The 22,010-nt window shown below is 36.4% G+C and overlaps 1 protein-coding gene across 6 annotated transcripts in view; it reads left to right on the top strand.

Moving 5' to 3' along the window:
* The window catches only part of CLASP1 (cytoplasmic linker associated protein 1), a 229,891-nt gene that overhangs the window by 76,629 nt on the left and 131,252 nt on the right, over window positions 1-22,010 (top strand). For 4 of the 6 annotated variants that reach the window (XM_081934018.1, XM_081934019.1, XM_081934017.1 and 1 more), the window contains 6 exons: window positions 3,020-3,098; window positions 4,366-4,469; window positions 6,005-6,096; window positions 6,202-6,277; window positions 17,716-17,813; window positions 18,636-18,703. In XM_081934018.1, coding sequence (XP_081790144.1) covers window positions 3,020-3,098; window positions 4,366-4,469; window positions 6,005-6,096; window positions 6,202-6,277; window positions 17,716-17,813; window positions 18,636-18,703 — 517 coding nt within the window. Of the gene's footprint in view, window positions 1-946; window positions 1,088-1,127; window positions 1,291-3,019; window positions 3,099-4,365; window positions 4,470-6,004; window positions 6,097-6,201; window positions 6,278-17,715; window positions 17,814-18,635; window positions 18,704-22,010 lie in introns of those variants that run through there. The other 2 variants (XM_081934020.1, XM_081934021.1) reach the window with 2 other exon arrangements.

Below are 22,010 nucleotides of genomic sequence, written 5' to 3'. Positions count from 1 at the left end.
TTTTACCTAAAGAAGGATGATCGGTCCAAGGCTGATAAAACAGTTAAAAGCGAGTACACTGCTGCTTTAGCTCTCCTGATCTTCCTGTCCCCTACAAATGTTAACACAGTGAAGGATTGGGGAAGAAACCACTTGCCTTCCTTAACAATCTATTAATGTTTTACAGGCAGCTTTTAACTTTAAAAAATTGTTAGATGCCTTTGGTGTTTGGAGTAGTTTTGAAGGGGGCTTTGTATGTGATTCAAATACCTCTACGCTCTTGGCTCTGTTTGGAGTTTTTGTTGTTGAATAAATGGTACCTGTGGGAATAAGCAGGTTACCTGTGATTGCTTAAGGATACAGATGTTGTAAGATTCAAACCTTGGCGAATAAATGGTACCTATAGAAATAAGCAGATTAACTGCGATTGCTGTAGCACCACCTAGTGGCAACTGACAAACGGAGCCAGCGTCAGTTTCTGCAAGGACATCAAAAGTACAGTTGCCTGAGTATTTGTTACACTTAACACAAAACAAGGAAGCAACATATATTAACATTACTTCCTGGATTTGTACCCCACTGGGGGGTAAATTTAAAATAAGGTTCCAAAAATTGCACCTCATGTGGGGAGCAAGCCCCCCAAGGATGCCAATGTGTTGTGTAGGTGTTAGCAGTACTGTCCTCACTAGACGTTCATTGAACAGTAGCGCAACCCCAAGACAAGGATGGTTGAGAGAGACCAAGCAGGCGGCGGTCTGCGGGACTAAATGGGAAACCCATCGAGATCATAGTGAGGCGCGACCCGCGTTTGCTTGCTTAGACTGCTTTGCGGCGGCCCGCGTATTGATGAATGCTGTTTCTGAAGTATTTGCAAAGCAATCAGCTTTCCGGGTCCTCTCTTCGCGAGTTTGGAGGTTACCCAAAATGCCTTGCAGCAGTCGCTTTGCATAGTGGGCGGTGCTACGACTAAGCGTAGCGGGGAGGCGGTCTTAAAGCTTCGAAGCAATACCTTCTTCCGCTTGTGAAGATCTTGATATGGCGCGCCTGCCTATCGTTGGGGGAAATTCATCCTTCACATCCTCTTTAGGGCTGCTTAGCCTACATTCCTGTACGTGTCCTCGTTGGGTTTACAGTTTGGTTGATCTTTTTTTTTTCTTTCTAGTTGACGCCCTTAATAATGTTACAGACCAGCTTTCTCCAAACGGGCGCAAACTCATTGCATTAGACTGCAGCTTCCACAAAGGAGGAGGATGGGAGATGTAGTCCAGTGCCCTTCAAAGGCACAGGCATGAGAAAGGCTGCCCTATTTGGGTAAGCTTCCTGTAACAGAAGAGCTCTGCATGTAAATTCCTTCTGTGTTTGGAGTTTAGTCTGCAGTTGGAGGCTTATTTATCTCTGAATTCTGCAGCAAGAACATTCTGGGAACTACATAAATTTGGTACTTAATGGAGTTCTAAAATATATATCAGGTTTGCTTCCTTTCAGGATGCTTCCTGCAAACACTTCTCCAGTCTGGTTCTTTGCAGATATGTTGTGGCTGCAAATCCAATAATGCCTAGCTTTGTAGTTAGAACATTTGCGGGGATAAAGCCTGTTTTAAAAGTATAGCCTTGTGGAATTTAGAGGTGGCTTTTTTGCATTTAACTTAGTATTTTTAAAAAGAAATTTTGGAAAAAAGTTTACATCTTACACTTCATGTGTAGCATAAGTTATTTCCCCTTATTTAAATTTATTACATGTAAGCCAATACATTCATAGTAATTGCATTAAAGGTGTCGGAATAAGTTAAAAGCAAATACTGTATAATGGTCTCTCCTCCGCCTTACATGTTTGAAGTATGAATTTGTAATATGTATGCAAAATCTATAATTTTATGAATTCAAAATGTATTTGGATTTAGAACAGCATGTATTCAAAATCCATAATCCATTTATTAAAATTATGCTGCCCAATTCTCAATGACACTAATCCTTTGGTTAGCCATAAATATACTGCCCACATAAGGATTTGAATCCCCCCCCCCTATGGCTTTATAACTTTTTCAAAGATTTAGTATTAATAAAAAGTGTTAACTGGATATTTTAAATAACATCTCATTGAATATGAGCACATTGTTTTATTGCTGTTGTGCTGCCACATGATATAGTATACAATATTTTCAAAAAACAATAATTAAGCTTGGTAAACATGTCAACAACTTCAACTTATACAATATTTGGCCCAGGATATTTTTTTTTGTAATTCAGTTAATGTTAATTTGCTTATTAATAACTTCTAGGTTACAAAGTGGTACATCTTCAGTATAGTTTGATTTGCCATTTTATGTATTATTTCAAATAATGTTTCTTTATCCTCGCTTATCTTAAACCAGTATTGATAACGTTTATGGAAAGTAATCTTTAGACCCGCAGCTGTTCTACTTGTTTGCATTTTCCTGAGCCGTTGCATAGATGTTGGCTAGGTTTCCTGAATCACAGCTAAGAAACCGCAAACAAAATACAACACTACATAACCTGACATCATTCCTCCACTCTTCTGTCAGGTCCTACAGTATGTTAGTTAATCCATAATAAATGACCAAGCTTAAAACTTTAATATCACTCTGTAATACAGATCTTCAACCTGCCATTTAAGTATATGGGAACTAAACACAGAATAAGCAATAGAACATTTACTGTCCTGAGCAAAGTTAGATTACTGAATAGAAGGATGTACTCCAATAAAGGTGCATAGCATCAGTAGGGACATTGGTTTCGTCCATCTTAGTTGTTGAATTGGGATCATTTATTTCAATAGTAGTTGCCTAATTGCACAGTCCTATCTACAACGTTGGTTACCTAGAAGATGCCAGATCCCTTTAAAAATCAAAATGAAGTTTGTGCAACTTTCAATGTCCTCCTGTTTGAGAATTTTGAGAGCCCATTCCTTTAATATCCTTTTAATGCTTTGATTGCATATGCATTGTTTTCATATTCATGTTCCTTTTCCACATCCAGAGGTTGCATCTTTTTTTTAACCTTGTTGTTTTTGTTGCTTTCAGGTTGTCCTGCTGGGTTTGGACATCTTATCTGCACTGGTGACACGGCTCCAAGATAGATTTAAAGCTCAAATTGGCACAGGTGAGGTAATCAGAGCCAAGGGATAGGCTGCTGTATTAAACAGGGTGTACTGGCCTTGGTAACTTTCCACAAAATTTATTTGATGATGAAACAAAGATCATATGTGTGGGCTAGCTTGTTCTTAAATTGTTAATTAATTATTTACATTTACAGTGTAAATTGCTGAATCCTTAAGGATTCTAACACATAAAAAACAATATACAGTCAAGTAAAAGTGTAAAATAAGTGTTCAGAAACAAATGAAAGCATGGAATAAAACTAAATTAATCAAGATCCCCTCTGAAAAAGCCCAGTTCCCAGAAAGCAGCCAGAGGGGCACAAAAAAGTAGCATTTTCCCTTATGTTCCTTAAAGCAGACATTACTAATAGTTTCTTCCCAGGTAGGCTGAGCTGGCCATGGCAATTCAAATGAGTGAATCTACTCATGCAGATAACTAGCAGTTTTAAAAGTTAATACCGGCACTTTAAAATTGTACCCAGGTACCTATTATCAACCAATGCAGATTCCCACAACATTGGTATAATGTGTTCCCACTGGCAAACACTGGTCAGCATGCAGACTGCTTCACCCTGAACTAACTGCATTCTTCTGGGTGATCTTCAAAGACAGCCCCATTTAGAGTGTGTTTCAGAGCAAGTGGCAATAATGAAGATCTCAGCCATTGTAGCAAAATCTTACCACCCCAGCTAAGGTCATAATTGATGCACCAGCAGAAGCTGGAAACACACACACACACACACACACACACAAAAACACACACACACACACATGAACCTCAGCCTCCAACTGCTGCTGTAGCAGGACCCATGAGTCCCAAAGAGCCTCAAATCACTAATTAACAATGTAAATGTGATCTGATTGCCAAGTGCCTATAATGCAATCACATAACTGCAGGTGTATGTATGGCAACTAACTTTGAGGATAGGTTTTAAGTAACTTTTGCGGGGGTTCAAAATGATTGTTAAGTGACTGGACATTAAGCAAAGATTACCTGTATGGGGTAATTATAGGCAGCAGCCATTAATACAGTGCATGAAAATAAATACGATTGGACATACTTGAAAAGCTTGCAGCATATGCAAACAACATGACAGGGCATCCTTTTTTACAACCTGTCGTCTGAAGCAAGTGTCTATTTCTTCCACACGAGCAGCTTACAACACAAGGCACTTGGGAAAGTGGACATATTTTAGTGTTGATCTGAAATACCAACTCTGTTTTTTTTTTTAATCCTCCTTTGTGATCCACCTTTCTTTTTGTCTCCAGTGTTACCTAGTCTAATTGACAGACTGGGAGATTCAAAAGACTCTGTGCGAGAGCAGGACCAGGCCCTGCTGTTAAAAATCATGGAGCAAGCTGCTAGTCCCCAGGTGAGTTCTTGGAAATGTACAATGATCAGGTACAAACTTATGGTACCTGCTCCAAGAAAACCATTCACAAGTGGGTTCAATTTGTATTGAACATTTTTATTATGCCTAATAAACTCTATTGTTCAAATAGGATGGGTGCTATGTATCTATCAAAGGCATACAGGTTGAACAAGTACTGTAGCAGCAAAATTGTCCTTAGTACTTAAACAGGTAGTATGGGCGAAGTTAGCAGAACAGTACCAGGATTTATATCAGTGCAGAACATATCCTTAATTGAGGTGACCAAAAGCCTTACAATCAGGAATCTTTTTATGATATGATAAAGCTAGAGCATATAGCTAACCTGTGTATTTGATCAGAGTATTTGTGCTCCTTTTGTAATCAAAGTAAGCCACAGTTGAAGCATTCTTTTGTAGTATACAGAACCAGGCACAGAGGAGTGGAGATAGGGAGATGCTGATCAGCCTTATCTTAGTGCTTGAATATAAAGCTTCTATTTATAATTTATCTTTGCATAGCAATATTTAAGAATATTCCCAACCATAACCCTTTATGTTCAAAAGTCTACTTTGTATTATATTAAACCAATCAATACCAGAAACAACATTAAATATATTTTGAGATCTCTGAGAAAAATCCAATAATTTAGCTGCTATAATTCCATAACTACAGGTAGTCCTCGACTTACGACCCAATTAGAGGCCAGAATTATGGTTGTAAGTTGTGCTAGTTGTTAAGTGGATCATCACTTGACCTGATTTTATTACCTTTTCTGTACTGGTCATTAAGTGAACACCTCAGTCATTAAGCAAACCAATCAAACTGATCATTTTTAAAATAGCAGGTGACTTTTTCATTTAAAACAGGTTATCTTTGCTTTTTGCTCATTAGTATTTATTAGTTCCTCAGGCTAAGTGCCTATTCCTTTAAATGGTCTAATAGATAAGGTTTTATATTTGCTTTAATATAATATAAAAAGGTGCTAATGAAATTCAGCCATTTGCGACAAAAAAGCTGTACCATGATCTGGGAATATTCTGTATCTACAAAATAGGGGTTGTTAGAATGTACTTGAGGATTGTAACAATAGATTGGCTATCTGTGCTTTAAAACTTCTGAATAAAATTATATATAGATTATGAAGTATTTTATTTATAAATAATATAATGTTGTTTAGCATTCCTTCAGAGCAGTAGACTCTTATACAAGATATTTTAATTACCTTGCTTTGATGTTCAAAATATAACTTTTTAGAGTCTTTATAGTGGATATGATAAGAAGCCAGCCAAAATAATATAAAGAGGCCATATCAGTATATTCCCACCCAATAAAAATAAAGTTCTAAAATATTTTTCAATAGTTAATTTAGTTCCACTTGCCTACACTGTCTTCATTCATTTATGCATCCACACATGCACCTTATGTGTCCAACCCCATCACACTTGTGACAATAGGATATTCAGGATCAAGCAAATGCAACTGATCTTGATTTAGGGTGTTTTCCTGCCCCTTACTTTTTTATATCTTTGTGACAGTATGTATGGGACAGAATTTTGGGAGGATTCAAACACAAGAATTTCCGGACAAGAGAAGGAATTTGCCTCTGCCTTATTGCAACTCTTAATGCGTAAGTTGGACTATTATGCCTAATTTATACCTGCATTCAATTGCTTTGAAAAATATTTAGCTGATATGTTGCTTGCTTGCTTTTTCTCTCCTTCCTCTGTTTTAGATCTGGAGCTCAGAGTTTAACCTTGAGCAAGATTGTGCCCCATATATGTAACTTACTTGGTGATCCAAACAGCCAGGTGAGTCTTTAATGCTCTACATTTGCCTTCCTGGAGAAGAATAACTGTTCTAGAGGCTTTATATGTATTTGTATTTTATTTTATTTTCAAAGCTTTAGCACATTAACATTTCATGTCACCAGGAAAGTTTTAACTTCTGTTATTGATTGCAGATACCTATGCATTTTAAAATACGTATCATCATCTTTAAGCAGTAACTCCTTAAAGAACCTCTTTTTTCTGGGATTCACATTACTACTCCACAATCCCAGGAAAAGATGCAATTAATTTAAAATAGGTTGATAGATGTTATGCAAAAGCATAATATCTGTCATTTTGTCAAATCATAAGCTTTTTTTTCTTGTTGAATCTAGATTGATGCTTTGATCTCATGATTAAGATTAATTCTTGCTTCTTCATTCTCAATTTCAACCGTAGCTTGTAAAATGAATTCTATCCATATTTATTGGTCCATGTTAGCCTTGACCAAGCAGTTTGGTGGCCTTGATAAAGGAGAATTCATGATTGTGCAGAGAAGTATCCCATGTTTTAATGACAGCGCATACTTTTTTCATTGATCAAATATATTTCTATTCCACTTATATTGTTCTAATTTTTCAAAATTTTCCACAAATTTACTTTGTTGTTCAACTGACGGTAGTCTGACAGGGTCCGTATACTTATCTTTAAGTGAGTGAGCCTTTTTGTGGTGAGTCATAAGGGTGAGTGATCTCAAGGGGCCATTTGTAATTTTCAGGGTCATTTATAATTTTGGAGTGTCTGCTGTAACTTTGAATGTTGGTTAAGTCATCTATCATATCTCAAGGGCTACCTACTGCATTTTTTGGAGTATAAGACACACATTTTGTCCTCAGAAAAGAGGCTGAAAATCTGGGTGCTTATACACTGAATACAGCATTTTTTTTGCCTCCCGAAGCCCCGCCCCTTCACCAAAATGGCCGTGCTTAACCTTACGAAGGCTTTCAGAGAGCTCCTGGGGGCTGGGGATGTTGTGTACTGGCGAGCCCGGCCAGCAGAGGTGTTGTAGCTTGTACTGAGGAGATGGAGACAGCTGATTACAAGTATTTATTTAGCTAGAACAGAACTGACAGGAACAAGCACAACAGGGGAGGGCAGAAATGAGCAAACAATTGGCCTTTTTGTGCCCCCCCCCAGCCCCCAGCAGCACTCTATAAGCCTCCATAAGGCTATGCATGCAATTTTTTTGACAAAAAACGGGCCTGGTTTCATGAAAGATGGGCCTTTTTTTGCTAGTTTTTGCCCCCCTCACCCCTCAGGAGCACTCTGCAAGCCCCCACAAGGCTATTCATGCCTTTTATTTGAAAAAAAAAACGGGCCCATTTTTGCGAAAAACGGAACATTTTGGGGAGGTTTACAGAGTGCAAAAAGGGTTTTTTCCCTTTTGGAAAGCTCTTTAACTGATTGATGAGAATTACATTGATCAAGTGCTGTGCCAGCAGAAACAAAGTCTTAGGTGCTCCAACGATTTCTTTTTCCAGCACATGGATAAATACACCTGGAAACATCTACTTACCTACTCTCCCTCTCTCCCTCTACTACCTGCTGTATTTCTCCCTCTATTTCTCTCTATCCCTCTCTCTACCAACCTACCTACTCTCTCTCCCCCTACCAATCTACTGTATTTCTCTATTTCTTTTTATTTCTCTCTCTCTATCCCTCTCCCTACCTACCTACTGTATTTCTCTCTCTCTCTCTCTCTCTCTCTCTCTCTCTCTCTCTCTCTCTCTCTCTCTCTCTCTCTCTCTCTCTCTCTCTACCTACATACTTAACCTACCTACTCTATCTTCCTACTTACCTACTGTATTTCTCTACCTCTATTTCTCTCTCTCTCCCTACCAACCTACCTACTCTCTCTCTCCCCCTACCTATCTACTGTATTTCTCTTTCTATTTCTCTATCCCTCTACCTACCTACCTACCTACCTACCTACCTACCTACCTACCCTCTTTCTCTCCCCCTACTTACTGTATTTCTCTCTTTCTCTCTTTCTCTCTCTCTCCCTCCCTTTATCTACCTACCTATCTAACTACTCACTCACTCTCCCTACCTACCTACTGTATTTCTCTCTCTTTCTCTCCCTCTCTATCCCCTCTATCTATCTACCTACTTTTTTAAAAAAATTGCCTCTTCAAAACCTTGGTGCGTCTTATACACTGAAAAATACGGTATATTGCACTGAAATTGTACGCTTAAGTTAACCCCCTTTTCTTTTTAGAACAGACCAGCTTTTCTTTTCTTTTTTTTAATAATTTTTTATTTTTTCATTTTCATAACATATAATCATATGTATACTATTACATAGCCAGCATCGTTTTGTATTATTAAATGCTTACATCAATTCATCTTACCATCAACTCCCAAAACACAATTATTAGCTCCTCTTCTCTCCATACACGATATTTGTCCTTATCCATCACTTTCTTCTCCCTCTCTCCTCCCCCTCCCTACCTCTTTTCTTCCCTCTGTTATTCTTCCCTACTCTACTTCTCCTTCCTCTCTCCTCCTCTTCTCTCCTCTTTCCACTCCTCATTTCTCTCCTCCTCTTCCCCCTCCTTCCCCTCTCTCATATTCCTCTCTTCTTCCCTTACCTCTCTCCTTTTCTTCCCACTCTTCATCTCATTTATTTGGTGTATTTCAGCTTCTGAGCAAGCTCCATTTTAGGTTGATGGTATTTATAGTTCCTTTTCGATATACATATTTAATTCTAACATATATTCTCCTCCTTTCTTAAAAAAAAAAAAAAAAGTATACATATATAGTCATTGTACTATTACCCCCCCCCCCCCCCCCCGGCCTAATTTTGGTCGAGATGAAGACTGGTTACAATTCCCAGATATTCTCATCATTATCTTTATATAATTATACATCCTTACGTGCCCCAATTTGTGATTCTGTCTTTAAATCTCAGTAATTTCCCATTGTTGATATATTCTATGTTCTCCCTCCATTTTTCCATATCTTGGATTAGATTACGTTTAAATTGTCTATAAATGACAAACGTCACTGTTCAATGTTCATTATAATTCCCTTAATTCCCTTATGTAAAATGACAAACAGTAAACATCTCACTTTATTCATCATCTTAAAAGTTCTATATATATCCATGGTTCATATATTTTAACCCATGTTTAGTTATCCTTCTGTTATCATTTTCAGTCAATTCGCAACTCAGTTTAATTATCATGTATAAAAGTGAAACACAAACCTCTGCTTTACAACCTTCCCATATCAGTTTCATATTTATCCATATTCCATATATTTCGGTCACTTTCAAAAGAATGCTGAGGCATTTGCAATACATATTTTGGCTCCTGCAGCTGACCAATAGAATGAAAACTGCTTTGCATGAAAGCTTATGTGTGAACAGAGAATATAAAGAATGGTTGAATTTGTTGGGTCTCTTCTTCCATCCTATTTTCATTTCCTATTTACTAAATCCTATGCTTTAATTAACCAAATTATTAAAACAGTGTCGCTAATGTGACTCTTAAAGCAAAATAATGTTTTTTCAGCCTAATTTGGAAGCCTGAAAAAGCCTGAATACTTTAACAAATAACAGAGGGTCAATAATGAATAGCAGAGAGATTCTCCGCACACTTTAGGTCAGTGGTGGGATCCTGCCTGTTTAACAACCAAGCCAATCTCCTGCGAGACCAATCACCTTGTAGAGGGTTTGTTGCTGTTGACTAATATGCATATAGTATTCAGTCATGGTCCTCTTGGACTTTCGGACTCCAGCAGTAGAGATGGGAATGCCAAGGAAACAGGAACCCAGAACAGAACGGAAAATCCCAGCTTCCTGTGCTTCTGTGGTTCCCGTTTTAAGACTAAATGGGGCCTTGGCAAACACCAATCGCACTGCCACCCGGCAGAGGTTAATGTGGAGCATGTAGCTGCCCTACCCACAAAGCGCCTGGCGTGGACCCATGAGGATGATGAGGCACATGCGCAGGTGATGCAGGCATGTGTGCAGGTGCGCAGTTTTAAGAAACTTTCCTTCCGCATTACTGCTGGGGAGTAACATAGCTGAGGAGCGGCAATCTGCTCTGCCGCGTGAATCAGCTGAGAAGATATAGGTCAGTAAAGCACAGTTGCAGGCGGGCAGACCCACCTGATTGTCAGAGGGAACCAGTTCGCTCCCAGCTGATCGTCGGAGCTACCGGTTCGCTCGAATCAGTTCGAACTGGTAGAATCCCATCCCTGCTCTAGGTATAAGTATTTCTTCTAAATCATTTTGAAATCAGCTACTGTCCTAACAAACACTGGAGAGCAACTGTTGCTAGAGTGTAAAGAGGAAGGTTTCCATTGTTTTACAGGTATTACTGTAATTGTTCCCCAAAATCTAGACATTTCCTAATTGCTCCTCATCTGAATCCTTTTGAGCATGAGTTACACATGGTACTTTAAGCCATATTCTTTGCAAAAATCTTGTTATTTTCTTGATTAGGCCAGTAAACCAAGCTAGAATTATACCAGTTCCCATCCAGATACAATTAGTAATGAACCTAATTATTAATGGATATGAACAAGTCTAAAAATAACTCAGTCAATTTAATAATTGGAGTTTACTGAAAAGGATAGATAATTCAAATATCAGAACGTAATCTATCTTTCACTTGTTGCTGTAACGCCAGTGAATCAGCATTGTCCTGTTAATCTGTCAGTCACCCAATCCATCATTTTGGGAACAGTGTGTTCAACCCTATACCTGGGACACTTCACACTGCTTCTGGATTTGTGGGTTAATCTTAGAAACTGCTAGACAGCCTTGGAGTGATATAGTTTGGGAGGAAATTGGGTATTCTGAAAGGATAACAGTATTCTTATTTCTAGTTGAAACAAAGTAGAAAAGACCATTGATTTTTAGATTGGTTTGCTTTTGAATAATTGGGGTTTTATTTGGTTTTTTCCCCTTTTGTTCTTTTAAACGAATCATACCTAGTATTAAACACTTCGATATTTAATGTATTTGCTGGATTCTTCCAAATCCTAATTTTTATTATGATTTTTCTCTTTCTGCTTCTTTCCTCCTTCATACAATAATTATAGCATTTAATTGTGTTGTAAGAAAAAAATGCAGTTATCTTCATTCACTACCTTTGGAATAGATGCCAGGATTTAAATATTATGGGCAAGAGCGCCAATGCCTTTGAGTTTCTAATTTCTTTCTGCAAAGACTTCCATGTTGTTCAGATAATTCATTTGAGCAGAAAGCATAATGTTGGACTAAAAAATAAATGCCACATCATAAACTTTATTACATGTCATGAAAGCCACTGTTAAAAATTCCAGCCAAGTATAGCCTTGGACATGTTTTTGTATATTGATCTGGCTCTTAGCAAAAGTGCCTAAGCTTTCTTTTGGGGCCATCAAATATTTTATTATTGAATTTTATTTGTATGAAATGAGCTAATTGGGATGCCTTTTTTATACTGTTCTATATTATTGTATCCTACCCAGAAATTTGGAATTGGCATTGTAAAAAAGCTTTTGATAAGTGCACCAACGAATAGTTCCTCCTAAATCCATAAAATCATTGTTTTGCATGTGTGGCTTACTTTATTGATATTTAATTGGAAAGAAGGTAAGAAATAAAATTATATGGCTGTTTTAATTTTTTCCCCCCCAATCTGTCATGAAATTTATCATGATTAACTAAACATTAAGTATTTGATTATTTTATTAAAGGCATAGTTTCCTGTTTATGTGTGATAACTCAACATTTATTTAGAACTGCTTCGTCCAGCTTGGTACTCTATATATGTATTAGCTAAGATGGCAGATAATTTTAGAAACTGTAGCTCAAACCAATCAGGAAGACACCAAGTTGGAAGAAACTGACTTAAATTAATATTTTAAATCATTATCCTTTTTCCTCCAATTTTCTTGCAGGAGAGGGAATAAACCAAGTGTCTCATGTTCTTGCTGTAAGGCAAATGAGTTGCTGGGTTGTTCAAAGGAAATGCTAGTGATTGTGACAAAAACATACATTTTAGTTTTCTCCTTCAATCTGTTCTGTAGTGCTAATCTTCTAAATGCAGATAACCATCTTTCATGGGTAATTCTTCACTAATACTTGGGTCTGTGGAGATAGCGCCAATAGCATGGCCCTATTCTTCAGTAGTCCTCTTAAATACATTCTATTCACCTATACACACACAAAAATGACTGCCTATTTGTCTACCTTTTTATTCATTTCTTTTGGGGTATGAGATGCACTACTTGCAAGGTATTGAAATTGCCTAGGGATCTTGAAGTTGATTCTTCCTGTCCCAGGGCATGTGTGAAATACGTAAGGCCAGTAGTCGAAGTCCAAGTTTCGGAACTATGCAGTTGACTATCAGCAGTTGCATAGCCTTGAACAGTGACAGTTCAGAAAAATATATACATGTATATGTAAATAATATGGTGGAAGAATGCACAAAAATATCCATTAATAGGTATGTTTGGCCCTCCTATGGTCATTCTTTTCCTCAAGATGTTAAGACCTTGGGCAGTCTGTTGGCAAAGTCTTACTTCCCTCTAGTCTTGCAACACAGTGGCTTACCTGTGGTTACCATGGAGACAAAGAGAGCTTTCAGCCATGATAGGCCAGAAAGGTGGAAGAGCAGCGTGGAAGGACCTTTTGGAATGAGGATAGAGGCCTAGTGAAGATGGCTGGCAGGATGAGTATGATTTGTGGGAAAGAAGAATGGTGGATTAATTAGAAAAGTTTGCAGCTCTGTGAGAGAAAAATACAGAAGAGGGAAGTATTTTCTAGAAATGCTATTGTTAATGTTTGGATGTGTATGCTTGTTGTGCCTAGATCAATTTTGAATTTTAACTTCTTTTTGAACTAGAACTTCCCTTCAGAATCAGTCTTTGGTGCTGATCAAAGACAGGTAGCCACATTGACCTATTATGACATCGTTTATAAGGCCATTCAAATTATATTTTCATTATAACCCTCTTATCTACATCTGTCTGTCTGTCTGTCTGTCTGTCCGTCCGTCCGTCCATCAAATTTCTACACCACCCATCTCACCTCTGTGACCTTCTAGTATATTAGAGATTCTTGTGGTGCAGAATTCAAAAGTTCAGCTTAAGCAAACTTATTGTACCCTTTTAAAAGTTTTTTTTAAAAGAGTGAGATGCTTTAGACTCAGGCCTTCAGTCTGAAGTGGATGCCAAATGTGATGCAGTGTATGTGACCGAGATTGCTCCTATGAATAGTTCACGTCTTTTGATTTTATTTATCTTATTTATTTAAATGTATTGGAAGCCTAACTCCAATGGAATCTGAGAAGTATACAAAACTAGGAAAAAATATAAAACCAGCTAAAAACATTAAATAAGATGGATAGTATAGACTAAATTGATCTAATAATAAAATCAAATTGGTTTTAACCATTGGCTGAATATATTGGCCTCCTTCACACTTAACAACTATAGTTTAGTTAATATACCACTATGGCTGGTTTCACACATCATATGAAGATAAAATCAAAAGCCAAGCCTATTGCTGTTCAGCATGAGAAATTACTTTGCTTTGGCCTTGTTTTGCTTTCACTCAATTCTCATTCCCTCTATTTAAAAAAAACCCCAAGTAATACTGATTTATCTTATATCTACAAAAGGTAGGAAATCCAAAACTGTCTGTAAAATTTTGAAAAGTCAGATTTTCTTTTTAGTATGAAATTTTAAAAGATTGTTTAACAGCTTCTTCCGTTAAGCATGGTGGCAAGAAACATGTTTCATTTATCTTGCAGGTGTATTGTAAATATATTGACAAAATTTAGCAATCTGCACATACAAGAGAAATGGAGTTTGATTCCTCTAATAACAATCTGCTGCAGTGGTATGCTGGTTTTTGAAAGAGGACATTTTCCTTCTCTAAGAATATACTTTGATTCCATGTTAATGCTAAGGGAAAATGAGGTCCCTTTTTATTAATGTACTAATCTCTGCATTTGTTGTTGTTGTTTATTGTTAGCAAATCGGTATAAGGCTGCAAGGATTGAAATGTGCGATTGTGCTAGAGCTGTACTGAAAGTTGGATAGTTAATTATATGCATATACAAATTACCATAGAGTTAGCCAGATGAGTTTTCTGCAGCAACACATTGCAAAATGTCTTGTGGCACCTTATATATGCCATATATTTATTACTACAGACACTTCCATGGATTGTGATCTTAGGAAGTTCCAGCTTGTCTATTAATCTGCTCTGATATTATTTCTCAAAGCCTTCAGAAAATGTCTCCGTAATTGGATGAATAATGATGACATCCTCTTTGACACTTTTAGGTTTTTTGTTTTCACATTAAGTTGTGAAAAAAGATGCTTTGCCAGGTACTTCCAGTCATAGATTAGTTTATCTACCACAACGGAGAAGTCCTTCTGCTATGGAATGAACTATTTTTGGGAGTTGCATTTGGTGGCTATTATCATTAGATTTAGAAAATTGTAAAAGGCTATCTTTTTCACCAATCACTCAGTTTCCTACTTGTTCACTCATTCATTTTTCCACTTATATTCTACCACTATCAGACTGGCTCTTTTATTTGTTGATTAATTTTACTTCGATTTTAACTTTCATTTTGGAACTTTATGTACTTTCCGTTTTAATTATTGTTAGCTGCTTTGCCTACTCATTTAAGTGGAAGGTAAAATAATCCATGGATGGATGGCTACATGGTAGATTGTGATTTTCTGTGTTGTGTGAACCCATCCAGTTGTGATTGACTTAATACTTGGTTAAAATAATGACCTTTATGAATGGACATTATTGAAAGACAAGGATTTAATTTATTTTCCTACCAAGACCTATTGAAGCATACAAACACATCAATTACTCAGTGAAAGTTTCTTTAATTGGATAACTGGCCATGGTGTCTGAAGCTAATTGGCTCGTTTCAGCAATTGTTGTTTTCTCTAAGAAGTGCAGTTGTTAGCTTTGTATTGTTTCACCACAGCATCAAAACATAATCTGCTTTCTGAACAGTGCCCTTGTAGACAGGATAGATGATGTGGGGAAATGGTGTGGGAAGAACCACTATAAACCTGGTTCTCAGGTAAGCAGGAAATGTACATGCAGAAATAAATTCCAGTAAAAATTCAAGTCATGACCATTCCCCTCCCTTTTTATTTCCAGTTTAACTCTATGCAAAATATGTACACAGTTTACAACCTGTTTGTTATGCTTGAGACTGGAATTCAAAGCAAACCTTGGCTGTCTAAATATGCAGACTTATCCAGGTTTATAATTTATTTATTTATTTATTTATTTATTTTTTGAACTTATTAGTCGCCCCCTCTCCCCACAGGGACTCGGGGCGACGTACAAAAGTATTATATAGCGTACAGAGGAGGTAAGAATAAATAAATAAGTTACAATACCTAAAAAAGTTAAAACCCCAGTGAAATTAACCCTTAAAAACTAAAATTACCAATTAAAAATGCCCTGGGCTGGAGAGATTGTAGTATTATGCCAGGTCAGCTAGTCGAAACAGGTAGGTTTTCAGCTTCATACGGAAGGAGCGAAGGTCGGTTGTTGTCCTGATGTCTGGGGGGGAGGTCATTCCAAAGGGTGGGGCCCACTACAGAGAAGGCCCTACTCCTGGGCGTCGCCCTCTGGCACTCTCTGGAGGACGGCACCCGGAGTAGTTTCAAATTGGTAATAATTGAAAATAGTAATTTAAAAAATAGTAATAGTAATAGTAAAATAGTAGTAATTGTTTCAAATTGGTTGCAAATGGTTTTAAAATATTGTTTCTAGTTCAGTTGTATGAATAAACCTGCTTTTATGTAAGGTTGAAGTCAAGAAGAACCTTACTACCAAGAGGAAGGAAGAAGTGGAGGAGGAGAGGGGACTACAGGTAGTCCTTGACTTACGACCAGAATTGAACCCAACATTTCTGTTGTTAAGTGAGACATTTGTTAAGTGAGTTTTGCCCCATTTTACAACCTTTCTTGCCACAGTTGTTAAGTGAATCACTGCAGTTGATAAATTAGAAATCTGGTTGTTAAGTGAATCTGGCCTCTCCGTTGACTTTGCTTGTCAAAAGTGTTGCAAAAGGTGATCACATGACCTTAGGACACAGCAATGGTCAATTGCTAAGCATCTGAATTTTAATCACATGATCATTGGGGATGCTACAAAGGTTGTCACTTTTTTCAATGCCATTGTAACGTTGAACGATCACTAAATGAACTGTTATAAGTCGAGGACTACCTGTATAGGAATTTGGTTCTGCTTGTAGAAGTAATTTTAAGTATCAGTTTAAGGTAATATGAAAAGTGGGTCTTTGTGTAAGCTATCCATAAGAGCTGAGATCAATAGATAGATATAGAAATAGTTCTATAACATTTACTTTGATCTCTGTCCTTTAGTATAAATAATTAAGTGCTAGCAATAAAGAAAAGTATTTATCGCTTGGGTTGAAATGAGAGGTCCTTGATCCTCTCCCAAGGACCTCTCAATTAAGTGCTATTTCTATCATCACAACTCTTATAGAAAATGACGATGTGCGTGAGACCTGTATCATTACATACTTTGAATATGCACCATGGTGTGCTTGAAATGGCTTATTCAGAAGGAAACATAACTCTACATTACCCCTAAAAGTGCAAGAATTGTGATATATTCATGCCTTACAAGTAGAATTTCTTACAAAATATTCTAGGCTTTGTGGTCCTCAACTTAAACTGTAATGGAGTCTGTCTATCATGGTCATAAGTTATAATGGTCATAAAGTAGGCTGATTATATGACCAACCTGATTTTATGACTTTTTTTGCAGTGGTCATTAAGTGACCATAGTAGCTGTAACGCATCTGGTGCTTAAGCAAACAATACAGTTGTTTGCTATGGGTATGCTTTTTCTGAAAACCAGAAGTAAATGCCATTTTCAGCAAAGCTGCCATAAAACATGACCACATGACTACAGAATGCTGCAAACAGAGAGAAATGCAGCATTTTGCCTGGCCCACAAAGTTTTGTCAGGTGACAACAAACGGGGTTCAACTGTCAGAATTTCAAATCTGGATCATAAGTAGACCCCTGATAGGTCTATTGTAATTTCGAACAGCAATATAAGTGACTGTCATTAGTCATGAACTACCGTACCTGTATAAATATTATTTCTTATCTTGCTAAAGATAGGCTATTAGCATGAATTACATTAAGCTTTTAAGAATCTTGGGTTCCTTCAGAATTTTGAAAATTTGTGCTTTTGTTTAATTATGATTTGCTGCCTGGTTGTCATTGGGAATACTGATTTACGCTAACTACGATCATTTCAAGGAAACTAAAAGATGAACCTATTGTGATTTCTAAAGCCAATGTCTTAAAATTAACTATTATGATTTTTTAATCATAAATTGATCATAAACTGAAACATATAAAAATACTTTCCTTTGTTATTCTTTAATGATTAGGTTCGTGATGCAGCAATAAATAGCCTTGTAGAAATCTACAGACATGTAGGTGAACGTGTAAGAGCTGATCTCAGCAAAAAGGGATTACCACAGTCTCGGTGAGTGAAAAGCTTCTCTTTCTGAGCTTTTGTTCATTTGTTAGCTTTTGAAGTCCAATTATGTTTTTTAAAAAAAGATCAGATTATTGTAATCTGATTATTACTCTCAGTTACGATACTATGTTGAAAATAATGAGATTAAAACGCAACATATCCTGAAGTAGTGGCATTTTATTTGTGTATGTTCCTGGAAAATGATGTATAGGTAGTCTTCAGTGTACAATTGAATCCACAATTTTGGTCCTAAGTTGTGATGATTTTAAGGGAGGTCACCACTCGACTAGACTCAATTTTATAAACTTATTGTGGCAGTCTTTAAGCAAAAATAACAGTCATAAAGTGAAACCATTGTTCACTGTAGGATATTTTTTGCTGGAAATCAAAAGTAAATACCAATTTCCACAAAAATGTCATAAATTGCTGCTGTGAATGTGAGCTCAAAATGTGGTCATGTGACAACAGAGAGGGGTTTCCAGATATTGGAGTTTTGTGTCCTAAATAGCTTTTGGGGGGTTTCATTGTCCATCGCTAAACAATCATCCATAAGTTGAGGACTAGCTGTATCTTTTGTTTCAGTAAATTAAACTAAGATTAAAGAATGGACTAAATTTTCTGTTAGGGTTAGGAATACAGTTCAATTTATGTACAAGTTTGAAATTCCATATTCTTTAAAAAATGTAGTCTCTTTTTTTGTTTTCATTTAACATTTACATTTAATTAAAAGAAGAAAAAAAGGACTTAAAATTAGAGGTACAAATGTACCTTATTTGGATGTCATTTAAGTACTGCCAAATTCATTATTTTTCATTTTTTTCAAACCAGGCTGAACATCATTTTTACAAAATTTGATGAAGTCCAGAAATCAGGCACCATGATTCAGGGAGCTGGTGGTAAGTAGTGTTTTCTTTAAATAAGATTAAATCAATGATTTAGTGTCTTTAAAATTGTTTAAAATTTTCTTTTATTGCTTAATCCATGAACATCATGCTTTTTTTACATTGGCATATTACTTTTGGAGGGGACATTTCATTATTTATTTATATATATACATTTTTATTAATATATGGTGATTTGTAAATAAATCTGGCTGAAATCCAATGAACTAGTCCATATGCAATATTAGAATATTTCCAGAATTATACAAGTATGTTTTATGCTCATGTGATTTCTGCTACCTCTGCATGCTAAATTATTTAATAGTTTGAGGGGGACTCAATTTTAATGTAAACAAAATACTTCACTACCTTATTTAAAGTCTGTAAAGTGTTGGTAAAAATAATGAGCTATGACAGTTAGAAGATTATCTAGATCAACCTCCCCAGCATGTTATCGTTCAGATGTTTTGGATTGTAATTCCTATGTATCCTATCCAACTTCTGGAGAATACCAGATTGGGGGAATTGTTCTTGTGTAGCTAGATAGTGACTAAAATGGAATATTTTAAGGGTCAAACTTTCATTGTCAGAGCAGCAGTTCTGCTTGAATCCTGTTTTGAAAAATGACATACTATGAATATGCTGGACATGACTTTCTAAACTTCAGTGTGTTGCTTAACATTAAATAACAAATATTAAGATGCTTTTGTTTGACAAAGGGATATGTTTGCCATTGAACAGAGATGTTGGATTTTGAGGATTAGTTTAGAATTTAACAGGCATTCATTGCAACTGTAAATGTATTCCAGAATACAGTGCTAGATATAAGCGATTCATGCTGGATTTGATGTCATGTGCAATCAATAAATAAGTGTTTAACTTGAAATGACTTATTCATTGGAGAAATAGGTCAGATACACTTATCTACTCTGGAAATGTATAAGTTCATCTGGGATCTGTGAGATAACAGTGAGGATCATCTTACGAAGAAATTGTTGGTTGAGAAATAATAGTTTTTGTGGAAGCAAAGGCACAGTGGAAATTATATCATCACTTCAGGAAATAGATACCGTATTTTCGGAATATAAGATGCACCTTTTTCCCTCAAAAAAGAGGGTGAAAATGTGGGTGCATTTTATACTCTGAATACAGCATTTTTGGCCTCCCGAAACCCCGTCCCTTTGCAAAAATGGCCATGCATAGCCTTTAGGAGGCTTCCAGAGTGCTCCTGGGGGCTGGGGAGGGCAATAATGAGCAAATAACGGTCCAAGGGGACTTTCAAAGTGCTAGTCAGAATTTGGGCCTTCTCATTCTTTTAAAGGCTGAAATGCCTAATAGAACAGCTAGATCCAAGGAACAGCATTTTAAAGAAAATAGCTTCAGTGACTGCCTGCTCTCTAGGTTATTTGAATGGGAGCTTTGATGCATTAGTGTTTTAAATGTAGCTTTTAGTGCATTTCTTTAGACTTTGTTGAATCCCACCTGGATTTTCTCTGGCTAAATCATGCTATAAGTCTTAAAACAGGAGTAGGGAAAACATCCTTCAGTACAGCATTGCCCATTGCCCATAGCTAGGATGGCTAACAACAATCATCTTCATTTCATTAAAGGAAAGAGCTTTCATTTGCCTTTAAAATCATGCTGCTAAAATCTTTGTTCTCATTTAGGGATTTTAAATTTTGACTGTTGAATCCCCCCCCCCCCCTCCAATGGGTTATATAGTATTGAAAAAGTTTCTGATAAATAGCATTTGAAAGTGGAAAAGCTTGATCTTTGTTCCTCTTTGGAATTCTCATATTTGTTTCATGTAAATGACATTATTGACCTTCATATATTAAAGATGATACTTTAAATCATTGTTTGCTCTTTGATTAGATGAACTGACCAGTTTTTAAGTATGAGATTTCTTTTCTTCTTTATTGTAGGGGATGGTAAATAGAAAATAAGATACCAGCTTTATGATTGTTATGAAGAATGGCTTTACTTTTTTTATAGCAGTAGAAATAAAATGCCAGTTGTTAGATACAAATGGTGATGTGAACCAGGCTTTACTTTATGTAACAGGAAGAAGGATTTCATCTTGCTGATATGCCATAGTTGCTAGGTTACAGGAAGGTTTTTCAGTTTTTTATAGCAGAAAATGGTGCTAAGCTGCAAGCTGGATTTCTCACTGATTCTTAATATTCTGTCTATGCACATATGTGTTTATGTGACTGTGTGAGAGAGAGAGATCTGCAAATTGTTGGATTCGGGGTCTCAGCTAATTATTTTTCTGTTAACAGCCTTTTTTGTAGTTTCAGTAGAAATCTATTTCTGGATGTGAAATGAGGTGATGGAAACTTTTGCATGTTATCCTTTAGAACCAATTCTTTTCTAAAAAATAATTTCAGCTAGTGTTGATTCTTTTCTAATAAAAGTGAAGGTATATTAATTGTCTAAAACAAGATTTTAGAATTAATGTAGAGATGAATTCCTGGTTCTATGGCTCCACCTTTAAAGCTTTACTTTCCAAGGAAGCTCCCCCCCCCCTGCTTTTTGAGGATTGAGAAATCTGCTATACTTCAGCCACTCAGATGAGACTCACTTTGCTCTCTGCTATTTACAGCAGTGTGCTACAGAATGTTGCAATCTGATAACTATGCCAAACAAGTGTTTATTTGTTCCATTTTCTAGTGTATCGGATGGTATTTAAGTCAAGATTTATTTTTCTGGTTTTGATTTTTAATACTCAAATGTGACCATTCTTTTATAGCATTTCTTTCAGGGGTTAGTATAAGAAAAGCTATATCAATAGGCATGCAAATTAACAAGAACGCATTGTGGTCATTCCTGTTCATGCTTCCCAAATCTGGAAACAGTAGTTCATATTTTCTCTAATATCAATAAATTGTACTTTTTAAAACTGCAATTCCACATATGGAGTAGTATGAAGTATGAAATACTTTTCTCAAATCAGCCTTGAAAGGACTACTATATTCCGGATCATTCCAACTTCATAGCCTGGATTGTAAAACTGAAAATGAGTATTTGGATGAAGTGTTGTGTCCATATAGCATTCCTTAGTGTGTGTGATTTTTTTAACTACTTGGGAAAAATCAGTTTTCCTCTGTATATGAATATTCCTCTGTATATGGTTTATTATGACTTGGCTAACCAGTCAGCAGAAGCATTATAGCTAACAGGAGCAAAACAGTTTAGTTTACTGAATTTTTTAACTCACGAGTGATCATCTCAATCAGGTCTTTATCTCTGTATTGAGCTATTTAGATAAACATGGAAATATCTGTGTGGCTGGTCCATCAAAGATTATATTTTGAGGCAG

The sequence above is a fragment of the Natrix helvetica genome (assembly GCF_964273705.1).
Source record: "Natrix helvetica genome assembly, chromosome: 1".
Taxonomy (NCBI): domain Eukaryota; kingdom Metazoa; phylum Chordata; class Lepidosauria; order Squamata; family Natricidae; genus Natrix; species Natrix helvetica.
Note: the sequence above shows the minus strand (reverse complement) of the source record. Positions and strands in the feature narration are given on the sequence as shown.